Source organism: Thamnophis elegans, chromosome 16, assembly GCF_009769535.1.
Source record: "Thamnophis elegans isolate rThaEle1 chromosome 16, rThaEle1.pri, whole genome shotgun sequence".
Classification (NCBI taxonomy): Eukaryota; Metazoa; Chordata; class Lepidosauria; order Squamata; family Colubridae; genus Thamnophis; species Thamnophis elegans.
Genome location: NC_045556.1, coordinates 22,060,491 through 22,073,754, shown reverse-complemented (window position 1 = coordinate 22,073,754; position 13,264 = coordinate 22,060,491). Strand labels below are relative to the sequence as shown.

Genomic DNA, 13,264 nt, shown 5'->3' with positions numbered 1-13,264 from the left:
TTCTAGAACAGTCCATGAAAATGACCTGCTGAGTCTTGACACATTGGTATACATGAGCGCTTATTCAAATAATAAATTCTGTAACATCTGGGAGAACCGGCTGGCAAAAGCATGCGTGCCTACAGTGAAGACTCTGCATGCCACGTCTGGCACATGTGTCATAGGTTTGCCATCACAGGCATAAAGGATGGAATCATAGGGCTAGAAGGGACTTGAAGGTCTTCTAGTCCAGTGATGGTGAACCTTTTCGTCACCAAGTGCCAAAAAGGTTGCACAGAAACGTCGTACATGCGCTCATTGGGGCCACGTTCCAGAAAAGCCGAACCTCCGGGTTCTAGTGCACATGCTGCCTGACGATCAAACACAACCCTGATGCAGCCCTCAATGAGATCGATTCTGACACCCCTGGCCTAAGTGCTGGAAGACAATTATGTCTCCCCTTCCTCTTTGATAGGCTAGACATAACCTACCTAATAAAACTGACACAGAATTAGTAACATGTGTTCCAGTGGTTTTTATCCTGCCAACATCTGGCCAGCCCTTTCTTGAACACCTTCCAGGGGCAGCTGTACTTAGACGGCATTGCAACAGTGGAAGCGGAGATCACGAAGTTTTAAAAAAGGTAAATCTGATTTTAGACAGGATCACAGCTGGCACAGCAGTCTAAGATGGTGAGAGCTGGTGGACTGTGCATCTGCACTTCTGCAGAGCGAGTTGAGTTCCTGACTTTCTAACAGTCTATGAATTTGGTTCCTGGTGGGCAGGACAACTCCGTTTAACACAAGGTTTTTCATACAGAACGTCCAAATGAAAATCTTGTCTGGATTAAATGTCGGTTTCTTTCCCTTTACTCATTGTACAAAGGCAGGAACTGGTAGAAGGTCAACCCAAAGTCAACGCCCAACTCCTCTGAGAGCCACATTCTTCAACACTATGCAAGCCTGGTGAGCTTCAAGAGGAGATTCAACAAAACGCAACCCTAATAGCCTGCTTTTGTCTCCACAGTGTGTCCAAGTGGAAGATACGGGAAAGACTGTGCTGAGTTGTGCTTGTGTACAAACAATGGGACCTGCACTCCTACGGATGGCTCTTGCCAGTGTTTCCCAGGATGGATCGGCAAAGATTGCTCACAAAGTAAGAGAAACCTGCAATCTTTTTAGTTTGCATACCATTGCAGCAATTTTCTTTTGAGGTTACCAATGTGTTGTTGTTGTTGCCCAATTGAAGTTGACAAGCAGCACTTCTGGCCACTAATAGCTTGATCAAAGGGAAACTCCCAAACTACACTGTGTAATTTACTCCTAATGAAAAATAAGACAGAATTAAGTTTCAACTGACTTGCCTCTAATTCCAATATCGCCTCCCTGATGCTATCTGGCAATGTTGGTGGTGACAAAGCAGCTTTTTGTTGAAATTATTGTTGTTAGTTGTGAAGTCGTGTCCGACCCATCACGACCCCATGGACAATGTTCCTCCAGGACTTCCTGTCCTCTACCATCCTCTGGAGTCCATTGAAGCTCACGCCAACTGCTTCAGTCACTCCATCCAGCCACCTCCTTCTCTGTCGTCCCCTTCTTCTTTTGCCCTCAATCATTCCCAGCATTTCCGGCTCTTCTCCAGGGAGTCCTTCCTTCTCATTAGGTGGCCTAAGTCTTTGAGTTTCATCTTCAGGATCTGGCCTTCTACAGAGCAGTCAGGGTTGATCTCCTCTAGGACTGACCGGTTTGATTGCCTAACGATGTATATTTAGGGGTAAATAGGTAGGTTTTAATTTCAAGTATATTTTTGGCAGAAACCACTTATTTAGGTTCATTTTTTGGAATGCTAGTTCTTTGATTCTTAATTCATGCATTCTCGGCACCTTCTTAACCTGATTATGAGTTAACCCATCTTTAAGATCTGCATATTAAATGGCTGCATATATTTTTTTCAAATGAGTAGGATTGAGACCAAAATAACCATTAACCATAGTTACTGCAATCCATGCTTAGTATGTTAGAATCATAGGCCCGGAAGGGACCTTGGAGGTCTTCTAGTCCAACCCCCTGATCAAGGCAGAAGACCTTATACAATATCAATGTCCAATGGATGCACCTAGTAGATCTTTACTTGAACACAACCACGGAGAAGATAAATAATTTCTTGACGTGTCTTGAAACTGTTGAGGGATAACAATATATTTATAAGTAGTCCTCGACTTACAACTGCTCGTTTCGTCACCATTCAAAGTTACAGCAGCACTGGAAAACTGTTGACAACTGGTTTTCACACTTATGACCGTTATATCATCCCTATGGTCATGTGATCAAAATTCACCCGCTCGGCAGCTGATTCGTATTTATGACGGTTGCAGTGTCCTGAAATCACATGATCCCTGACCAGTAAAATCAACGGGGAAGACTGATTCACTTAACAACCGTGTTACTAAGGTGACAATGGCAGTGATTCACTTAACAACTGTGGCAAGAAAGGTTGTAAAAGGGAGCAAAACTCACTTAACAGCAGAATTCTTGGACTCAATTGTGGTCATAAATAGAGGACTACCTGTATTCACAATCCTGCAGATTACATTACGGGAAATCTCTTAACGGGTGAATAATCCACTTTTTCTGAACCCAAGATAATTGTTATTGGTGCCATCTGGTTCCTGTCTGAATCTTCCCTATAAAAATTGCCATTCATTCATGTATCTTATTGGAAATGCATGACTGGATATTTCATGTCAATGGTTGTTTAATCAAAAGCTTCCTGTCGGGACACGCAGCCCAGTTTATTGGTTCTTGAAGAACATCATCACTAGAATTACTCGTGAATAGTCTATTAATTGCCCCCAAAGAGGTTCTCCTAATTACTGCTTAATGACAATTTGTAGAGGTAGGGATTTAATTACGAAATTCTTCCTATATCCCCTCTATAGGATATTGTTTCACTTCATAAATATGGAACCCATAAAAGGGTGGGGGAGATAGGAAGACCCTTTAATACGATTTTCCCACCATACCAGGAACCGAAATAAGGGACAGTTAAGAGAGCCATGGAAAAAATAATAATTACAACTAGTTGTTCATTGATCACTTCCCAGCTGTGCTCAACAGGAAGCAACAGAAGGGCACGACCTAAAGGCAGGAAGCCTTTAATTAAGGTTGGAAGGGATCTTAGTGGGAGAATTATTTCTGAATAAACATCATAGAAAACTCTGCGCATGGCTCTCAACCGTAGAAATGCTGCATGAAGAGCAGGATAGAGACAAGACTTCAAATTTAATTTCCATTGGGAGCTGATGGGGGGGGGGGGGGAAACGATACCATGGCGACATTTTTCTGGAGAGAAAAATGGTGTTTCAAACACATGTACACACTCCACTCTACACAATTAGATTATTCATATGGTCTCCATTAGAGAGTGGGGTGGTAGCATCATAATTAGGAGCGGTGGTAAGATTCAAATTTTTTTACTACCGGTTCTGTGGGCGTGGCTTGGTGGGCATGGCATTGCTTGGTGGGCATGGCTTGGTGGGCATGGCATTGCTTGGTGGGCGTGGCTTGGTGGACGTGGCATTGCTTGGTGGGCGTGGCTTGGTGGGCATGGCATTGCTTGGTGGACGTGGCCTGGTCAGCATAGCAGGGGAAGGATACTGTAGGTTTGCTTGGTTTATTAGATTTATATGCCGCCCTTCTCCCAAGGACTCAGGGCGGCGTACAACATTAAAAAAAACACATATTACAAAAGTTAAAAAGAATTAAATAGAATATCCCAAACAAACCCAATTAGAATTAACAATGACATTTTTAAGAAAATTCAATTATAATTAACAATGGTCAATAATTTATTTTGTTTTGTTCAGGCCAGGCTGGCTTGCTGGAAAAGCCAACTTTTTAGGGCGCGTCGGAAGGACCAGAGGTCGGGGATTATACGAAGCTCCGGGGGCAGCTCATTCCAGAGGGAAGGAGCTCCCACAGCGAAGGCTCTCCCCCTGGGGGTCGTTAGGCGACATTCTCTGTGGGATTGCACTGGATGGTGGGAGGCTACCGGTGGCAGTAGGTGGTCTCGCAGGTATCCTGGGCCTATAAAATCCCCATTCCCTCCCCACTCCAGGGGAAGGTTAGTGCAAAATCCCCATTCCCTCCCCATCAGCTGGGACTCAGTAGGCAGAGAATAGATGGGGGCGGGGCCAGTCAGAGGCGGTATTTACCGGTTCTCCAAACTACTCAAAATTTCTGCTGCCGGTTCTCCAGAAGTGGTCAGAACCTGCTGAGTACCACCTCTAATTAGGAGGCTGTGAGTTGGATCCTAGGGAGAGGCAGATATTTCTCTCTCTGGGCACGTTGGAAATATAACCGCTGAATATAACTCCGCTTTGGTGACAGGAAAGGCATCCGGCCAGTAGACACTCAGTTCCATTCAGTCCCCCATCCTTCAAGGGATTACGGGGTCATTATATTGCCTCCATTATAGCAGCGGTCCCCAATCTTTCCAGAATGGCAGGGGAGGGGAGAGGGGATGTTTCTGTATGAGTGGCATGTGCAAGTGCTTGCGCGTGCAGCTCCATTTGTGGGAGTGGTGGGTGCACGCACACCAGCTGCTCACCCAAATGGAGCTTCACGCTCTACCATGAGCACCCATTGCTCAGACAAGTGGAGTTGCACACCTGTTCGCCCCACTGCTTGCACGGCTCAGTTCCAAGTAGGCCACAGCCTGGTAACGATTGCAATGGTCCTTTTTCCCTCTCTGACACCTCTGCAACTAATTGTACACAAAGACCACAATAAATAATAAAGAGGCACCTTGGATTCCTAACTGCATGATGTGCAGCAGCAACCAAAAAAAGGTAATACACTCCTGAGTTGCATAAACAGAGGCATAGAGTCAAGATCACATGAAGTATTAGTACCACTTTATCAAACCCTAGTAAGGCCACACCTGGAATCCTGAAACCAATTTTGGTCCTCATACTACAAAAACATTGTTGAGCCCTTGGAAAAGATTCAGAGAAGAGCAACTAAGATGATCAAAGGCCTGGAGACTAAAACATAAGAAGAACGGCTACAGGTTTTGGGTCTGGCTAGTCTAAAGGAAAGAAGAATTAGGGCTGACCTGATAGCAGACTTCCAGTACTTGAGGGGCTGCCACAAAGAAGAGGGGGTCAAATTATTCTCCAAATCACCCGGAGGGCAGGACAAGAAACAATGGATGGAAACTAACCAAAGAAGGAAGCAATATGGAATTAAGGAGAAACTTCCTAACAGTGAGGACAATTAACCAGTGGAACAGCTTGCCTCCAGAAATTGTGGGTGCTCCATCACTGGAGGTATTCAAGAAGAAACTAGACAGCCATATCTGAAATAGTAGGTTCTCCTGCTCGAGCAGGGGGCTGGACTAGAAGATCTCCAAGGTCCCTTCCAGACAGTTCTGTTCAATTCTATTCTACTCTATTCTCTTTTCTATATGAAAAGGGCATCTTTCAGCCAAGAAACTATACCTATTTTACAAAACTTTAAAGTTGGCCAAGAATTGTACTTGAATCTTTCACCCAGAAGAGGTTTTCCACTTAATACACTGCCTTAATCCACCCAAAAGACCAACTTTTTTATTGTTTTAAAGGAAAGCCCATTCTTTTCAAAACTTTCCTGAAGAAATAATTAAGTGATTGACGATGTTGTACGGTGACTTCCATATTGCTATAGACAGAAGGGAAATTCTTTTAGGGTTCCTCTTGCGTGTAATTTACTTGTTAGAGTCTTAGAAGCACAGGTAGTCATTTTTTCTAAATTGCCTCGACAGAAGATTGACATCTGCGGATCCTGAAAGTAGCATTTTCGAAATAAAACCTTCGCCAGCGATGGGACATTGCAGGGACACCAGCATGTTCCCAGAATGTTTCTCTTTTTTTCCATATTCACTGTGCAGCAGGGGATATTAAACAGCATTTGTTACAAAATACATCAAACCTCCAGTGATACAGTAGGGATTGGATAAAAACAGACAGCTGCAATTTTGCTTTTATTGTAGGTCTTCCACGAGTTCAATATGGCTGTCAATCAAAATAAAAATTAGTCAGGCTATCAATTTCGTGGGTGGTTACTTTTCAGAAAGGCTTGAGAAATTCCTCTTCATTCCTGCTAAATTGGGCCAGTAGCAAATATTTCATTCATTCATTCATTCATAGATATAGATGATAGATGATAGATAGATAGATAGATAGATAGATAGATAGATAGAGAGAGAGAGAGAGAGAGAGACAGACAGACAGACAGAGAAAGAGATAGACAGATAGAGATAGATAGATAGATAGATAGATAGATAGATAGATAGATAGATAGATAGATAGATAGATAGATAAAGAGAGGGGAGAGAGAGGGGGGGGAGGGAGAGAGGGATGTGGATATGGATATAGAGATATAGAGATATAGAGATATAGAGATAGGAATTTTGAAATTGCAGAATGTCTGGGTTGCTGGAAGCCAAGATGACTGGTTAAACAAGCCATCATACACATTTATTTGTGCACTTTATCCACCACTTTACTCTTAGATAGCTTAAAGTAATGTGGGAACTTGCTTAATGCTTGATGCAGTTCAGGACAGAATTTTCCTGCCCTAAAAATGCTGCATCAATTTCAGAAGAGACAATAAATTCCATTTTCATTCCATTTTTAAGTCTGTCGGTTCCAAAATCTATTTCTCCCATTTCTGTATCAGTTTTTTGCACATAGCTGAGCACACTTTCCTTGCAACTTATTTTGTTAACACAATGCACCCTAATGCACACGTGTTCATGGCTTTTTCCCCTAATAAAACAAGTTTGCACAGATTATTCAGAAATCCTTTTGTAGGTCTGCCTGTTCTCCCGTTTATATTTTGGGGTAGGTTTTGGTGGCTTGGAGAACTGTCAGATATGAAGCAGGGCTGATCTTTCAACATACATCTGTTTCACCTCTGGTCCTTTTGTATCCTGGCCCTGCCATCCCAATGGGATAGATTTCAGTGCATGTACAGAGTGAATTTATCTCTTTGGAAGAAGATGCGGAATGTGGCTATTTGATGAAAATAGTTAAAATAGTTAAAAGTGCCCAGTTCTGGTCACTATAACACAAAAAATGGTGCTAAGACCCTAGAAAGTGTGCAGAGAAGAGCAACAAAGATGATTAGGAAACCAGAAGCTAAACCATTCAATGAATAGTTCCAGGAATTGGATTTGTCTAGTCTAGTGAAAAGAAGAATGAGGGGTGACATAATAGCAGTGCTCCAGTATTTGAGGGGCTGCCACAAAGATGAGAGGGTCACTCTATTCTCCAAAGTCCCTGAGGCAGTGGTGGGATTCAATTTTTTTTACTTCTGGTTCAGTGGACGTGGCTTGGTGTGGCTTGTTTGGGGGAGTGTCATGTGACTGAGTGGGTGTGGCCAACTTGACTTCACTTTCCGCAAGTTGGGGTGGCACCTTGCTGTGAGTGACATTCAGCTGGCCATACCCACTCAGTCACATGACCCCACGCCCACCAAGCCGCACCCACAGAGCTGGCAGAAAAGGCTGCTTCTTTGGCCTGTCCCTTTATGGTCCTCCCTACCCCCCACGTCGAAGTACCTTAAAAGGACACCCTGTTAAAATTTCCGCTACGGTTCACCCGAACCGGCTGAATGCCACCTCTGCCCTGAGGGCAGGTGAAGAAGCAATGGATAGAAGATCATTAAAGAGAGCTTCAGCCTAGAATTAAGGAGAAACTTCCTTAAAATTGAGAAATTTCCTTTCTCAATTTCCATTGAGAACATCTAATCCCGTGATGGCAAACATATGGCGTGCCACTGGTGGCACGTGGAGCAGTGGTGGGTTGCAGGAGGTACACCCCGGTATGGACGTACCGGAGCTTGCCCAGAGCACCAGGTATCGTTCCCGTACGGTGCTCCGGAGGGCCCACCTGCCCGCCCACGCTCCTTACCTGTCTTTAACATCTTCGGTGCTTCCGCGCACGGCGCAAACAGTGCCTGCGCAATGCTCCACCGAGCAGCTGGAGCATTGCGGAGGCTCATGGAGGCATCGCTGGACAGTAAGATCATGCGTGTGCAGCGCACGTCTGCATGCACCCCGCACACATTCATGTGGAGGACGTCGTCCCCGTTGCAACCGTATCAGTTGCAATGGGACATGGAACCCACCACTGATGCAGAGCCATTTCTGAGGGCATGCAAGGCATTGTCCTGTCAGCTCCAGCTGCATGTGTGCTGGCCAGCTCATTTTTGGCCTTGATTTTCAGCTGTTTTTCGCCCTCCAGAGGCTTCCCTGAAGTTCAGGAACGGACTTCCGGTTTGAACATTGAGCTGTTTTTTGCCCTCTGGAGGCTTCCCTGAAGTTCAGGAACGGACTTCCGGTTTGCACATTGAGCTGTTTTTTGCCCTCTGGAGGCTTCAGGGAAGCCTCTGGAAGCCTCCGGAGAATGAAAAACGGCCCAACATGGCCTAATAAGGTTCGCCATCAGTGATCTAATCAATGCAACCGCTTGATTCCAGGAGTTGTTGTGGGTGCTCCAACACTGGAGGTTTTCAAGAAGACTATACCTGGAAAGGTATAGGGTCTCTTGCCTGAGCAGGAGTTGGTCTAGAAGACCTCCAAGGTCCCTTCCAACACTATTATTCTACCTTTGAAATTCTTTTTAGTTTCAAGGATGGAAAGATATATTCTCTTGTTCTCTCTCTCTCTCTCCCTCTCTCTCTCTCTCTCTCCAGCTTGTCCGGTGGGCTTTTGGGGAAGCGATTGCTTTCATTCGTGCAGTTGCCACAATGGTGGGACGTGCAGCCCCCACAACGGAGAATGCCGATGTACCGCTGGCTGGACGGGTCCCTTCTGTTCGCAGAGTAAGACTTTGAGAGGCTCCTGCTGGGAAGGTTTTCTGCATAAAGTGTGCACTGCCCCCTAGTGTCCGCTCTGAGCATTTTCGGGGTTGTTAAAAGTCTCCAAATCAGAGAAAATAAAACCCAGCAAACATAAATCAATCCTAACAAGTGAACCCCCACCCCCCACCCCCAAAAAGAGAAATACTTGATTTTATAGTGGAACACAGCGTTCTCCTTTGCTCAACACAGATTCCCTGTAATCAAATGACATGCTGCATGGGATGATGGGTTTTGTTTTCTTTTTTCTTTTTCTTTTCTTTTTTCTTTTTTTTCTTCTCTGCCTTTCTTTTTCTATTGTTATGTGATTATGTTGTCTATGTAACAAAAATAAAAAAAAATTCTATTAAAAAAAAAAAGAAATAGCAGGGCTGTTGGCTTTAGGAGAAACCTCTAAATCCTATTTGGGATTGTTAACAGTCCAAACCAGTATTTCCCAACCTTGGACATGTGGATTTCAACTCCCAGAATTCAAAGCTGGCTGGGGAATTCTGGGAGTTGAAGTCCAACCATCTTAAAATTGCCAAGATTGAGAAACACTGGCCCAAACCATTTCCCCAACTTTGTGGAGATGTTTGGTTACAAATCCCATCATCCCCTGCTATACCTTAAGAGTCAAATCCGGTTACTGGCCTAAGCTCCCCCAGCAAAGGCCGTGGCTAAGGGAGACCAATTTCAGTTGCTTGACTTCTTCCTGTGTCCTTTCTGGATCCCAACCCGCCAGGATGCCCAGCTGCCTTTTATGGAAAGAACTGTGCCAACGTCTGCCAGTGCCAGAACGGGGCTGACTGCGACCACATCACCGGGCAGTGCACCTGCAGGACTGGCTTCACCGGAAAACAGTGTGAGCAGAGTAAGTTCGGGAGAACGGCTTGCTTTGCTTTGGAGGGGGTTTTGGGGTGCCTTCAGTAACCCCAAAGAAAAAAAAGACACCCCCTTCGAGTTCTGTGCTGTGGAAGAAAGAGCATCTGTGTGGCTGCATGCACACCACCATCCCCTCAACCACAGAAATGGGCATTTTTTATTCTGAGCTGAACTCATCACCTCCCTCCGTCCCCTTCATTCATTCATTCCTCCATCCCTCTTCTTTCTTCCTTTCCTCCCTTCCTCCTTTTTCCCTTTCTTCCTCCCTGCCTCTTCTTTCCTTTTTTCCTCCCACCCTCCTTCCTTCTCTCTCTCTTTCTCTCCCTCCTTCTTTCCTCCCTCCCTCTCTCCTATCCATCCTTCCTTCTTTCCTCCCTCTCTCCACTTTCCCTTCTTCCTTCCTCCCTCCCTCTCTCTTCTTTCCTTTTTCCTCCTTTCCTCCCTTCCTCCTTTCCTTTTTCTTTCCCTTCCTCCCTCCCTCCTTCTCTCCCTCCTTTCCTTTTTTCCTCCCTCTCTCCTATCCATTCTTCATTCTTTCCTCCCTCTCTTCCCCTTCCTCCCTCCCTCCCCTATCTTGGTGTATCTGCAAAGCCTTGGATCGAGGAGGAATGCAGAGAGCTGGGTGTGTCCCCAAAACTTTCCCACTAGCGTAGTAGAGTCAGCAGCTGGTTTACAGCCGGCCTCTTCATTTCTTATTGAATATCGCCCAAAGAAACACAATAAGCTGCCGTCAGATTTATTGTCACCATCACGGTAATTGTATGAATAAATTTTGTCACTGGCCATTCAATCATGTTCCCTCTGATAGAAATATGGGGAACCAAATGCTGGCAGTCTGGAGAGAGAGTGAGGGGGAAACGGAAACATAAAGTTTTGATGGCCTCAGGGTCGGCTTCGGTTCGGAGGGTCCCTGGAGAAGGAGAGCAGGGACCCCGCCAGGCTTGTCTTGTTCAAGGCTGCAAGACCCCAAACCTCGAAGAAATACATTTGCCTAGAAACTTGGGAGTGACCTTCAGAGTTTTCCAAAAATTCTTGCAAATTTTTCATGCTTAGCGTTACAGAAGGGTTGACTCTATTAAGAGCGACACTTTAAACTGCATTTAAGTTGCTGGCAAAAATTAAATTAAAAATCCGTCAAAGGCAACTGTGCAGGTTGCAGTTGAGCCAATAACCAGACCTGCTTCTTTGGGTCATTTCCAAATAGACTCTCCAGGGGCACGATGGGAAATCCATTGGGAAACCGGATCTGGAAGCCTGATCCTCTTCAGGGTAGCCAGCATTGAAGGGGAAGACAAAAGATGGTTTAAGAAAGTGGTGGCCATGTTCATTGAGAAGGTGCACCATCATCTCAGTGGGCTCCAAGGAACCAGACATGTCTCTATGCCCAAAAACTCTCTTACAGGTTTTTTTTCTCCCCTTTTAATTCTCATTGAATTTGATAAACGTTTGCTTTTGAAAAGGCTTTGGAGGAGAAAATGTGGATCATCCTCCTCTTTTGATGACCCCCCATAATCCCTTGCGAAGTGGAGTATGGGCAACTGAATGGACCTAGCAGAGTGTTTACTGGCCAGATGTCCTTCCTGTCACCAGTGTGGAGTTTTCTTCAGCTAATATATTCTCATTGTGGCCCAGAGAGAGAAATATCTGCCTCAACCTAGGATCAAACTCACAGCCTTTGGATTGTGAGGCGAGAACTCCGCCTCTATGCCACCGCACCACTCCCTTGTTCTAGCTTTATTTAGTGGTCAGGAGATGAGGACAGGTGACTGTGTCACAACTATCTGTCCAGCCCTCTGCAGCCCCTCCGGGTCTCACAAAATCTCAGGGGAAAATTGAAGCTTCAGCATTATGGAAAACGTATCCGAAAGAACATCACAAACTGTAGCCCCTCCCTAATGAAAACAGTCACTCGAAACCAAAAATGGAAATCTCCCCCCCCCCCCGAGATTTATATGGCTGACTTGGAATTCTGGGAGTTGAAGTCCACCCATCTTAAAAGTGGCCAAGATTGGGAAAAGACTGTGCTATAGGAAGGCAGCATAGTTTACCTGAGGTTTTTTTTCCTAACTAGCATCTTCTGATGATCCTCTATTACAGGGGTGTCAAACTCGATTTCATTGAGGATCGCATTAGGGTTGGGTTGGGGGTACGTGGCCAGGATGAGCATGGCCAGCTCACTGTCACTCCTATCAGGGGTGCCTGTAGTGGCCGGAGAGCTCTGCCAGTGAAAACGGGTTCCTGAGCTCCGTTTTTGGCTGCCGCAGCCTCCTGCAACCCTCTGCAGTGAAAACGGAGCTCAGGAGGACCGCACGCGGGTTGGGTTGGGGGACATGGCCAGGATGGGCGGTGGCCAGCTCAATGTCACTCCTGTCAGGGTCGCCTCTAGTGGCCTGAGTGCTCTGCCAGTGAAAATGGGTTCCCGAACTCTGTTTTCAGCTGCTGCAGCTTCCTGCAACCCTCTGCCAGTGAAAATGGAGCTGAGGAGGGATGCACGCGGGTTGGGTTTGGGGGAACATGGCCAGGGTGGGTATGGCCAGCCTCGATTTCACTCCTTTTAGGGGCACTTGTAGTGGTCCTTGGTGCTTCTGCCAGTGAAAACAGATTCCCAAGCTCCACTTTTGACTGCCACGCCCTACTACAACCCTCTGCCAGTGAAAAGGGAGCTCGGGAAGGCTGCACACAGCCCTCCTGAGCTCCATTTTGCCTGGCAGTGGATTGCAGGAGGCCGTTGCAGCTGAAAAATGGAGCTCAGGAGCCTGTTTTTACTGGCAGAAGCACCGCGGGCCAGTCTTTCACTGTTTCCAGGGCAGCCTCGCAGGCCTCATCTAATTACCCCACGGGCTAGATCAGGCTCCCATTTTGACACCCCTGCTCTATTACAAAAATAATTTAGATTGGCAAAATCTGGTTTCCAGACTTTTTTTCACATTTCCACCTTTTCAGAGTGTCCGCAAGGAACATTTGGTTACGGCTGCCAGCAGCTCTGCGAATGCATGAATAACGCCACCTGTGACTATGTTACAGGGACCTGTTACTGCAGTCCCGGCTTCAAAGGGATCAGGTGCGATCAAGGTGAGGCAACTCCTTCTCTCTCTCCCCACCCCGTGCTCGTCTTCCTTTTCAACGGAGCCTTCAACTCGAGCCATTCTTCTAAGAACAGTTCAAAAAGACACACACATACACACACACCAAAAATGTTGATACCCTGGAAGAAATTCACACGGGAGGGGGAAAAGGCAGGGTTGGTAGACTGTCTGGCTTTGGCTCGACATTTTTCCATGAGGACTAGAAACCTAAGAACCTTTCTGAAGGAAAGCCGAAAAGCTGAGGTTTAACAAAGATGGCCCAATATAGAGGTAGACTCAGTCATGCGTCAAAAAAGGCATTTACTTCGCTAGAATAAAACCGTCCAATTCAGATGCCATCGTATATCATTGCACAGTCCCAGGTGTGCACAGGTGTCCCTTCTCCAGTGGACACTGCATTGGCTGACAATTTGCTTCCGGGTGCAATTCAAG

At 45.9% G+C, this 13,264-nt stretch overlaps 1 protein-coding gene across 1 annotated transcript in view; it reads left to right on the top strand.

Moving 5' to 3' along the window:
• The window catches only part of MEGF11 (multiple EGF like domains 11), a 471,865-nt gene that overhangs the window by 421,291 nt on the left and 37,310 nt on the right, over window positions 1-13,264 (top strand). Inside the window, 4 exon segments of the mRNA XM_032233167.1 lie at window positions 1,006-1,134; window positions 8,718-8,846; window positions 9,607-9,735; window positions 12,690-12,818. Of these exon segments, the coding sequence (XP_032089058.1) occupies window positions 1,006-1,134; window positions 8,718-8,846; window positions 9,607-9,735; window positions 12,690-12,818 (516 nt within the window).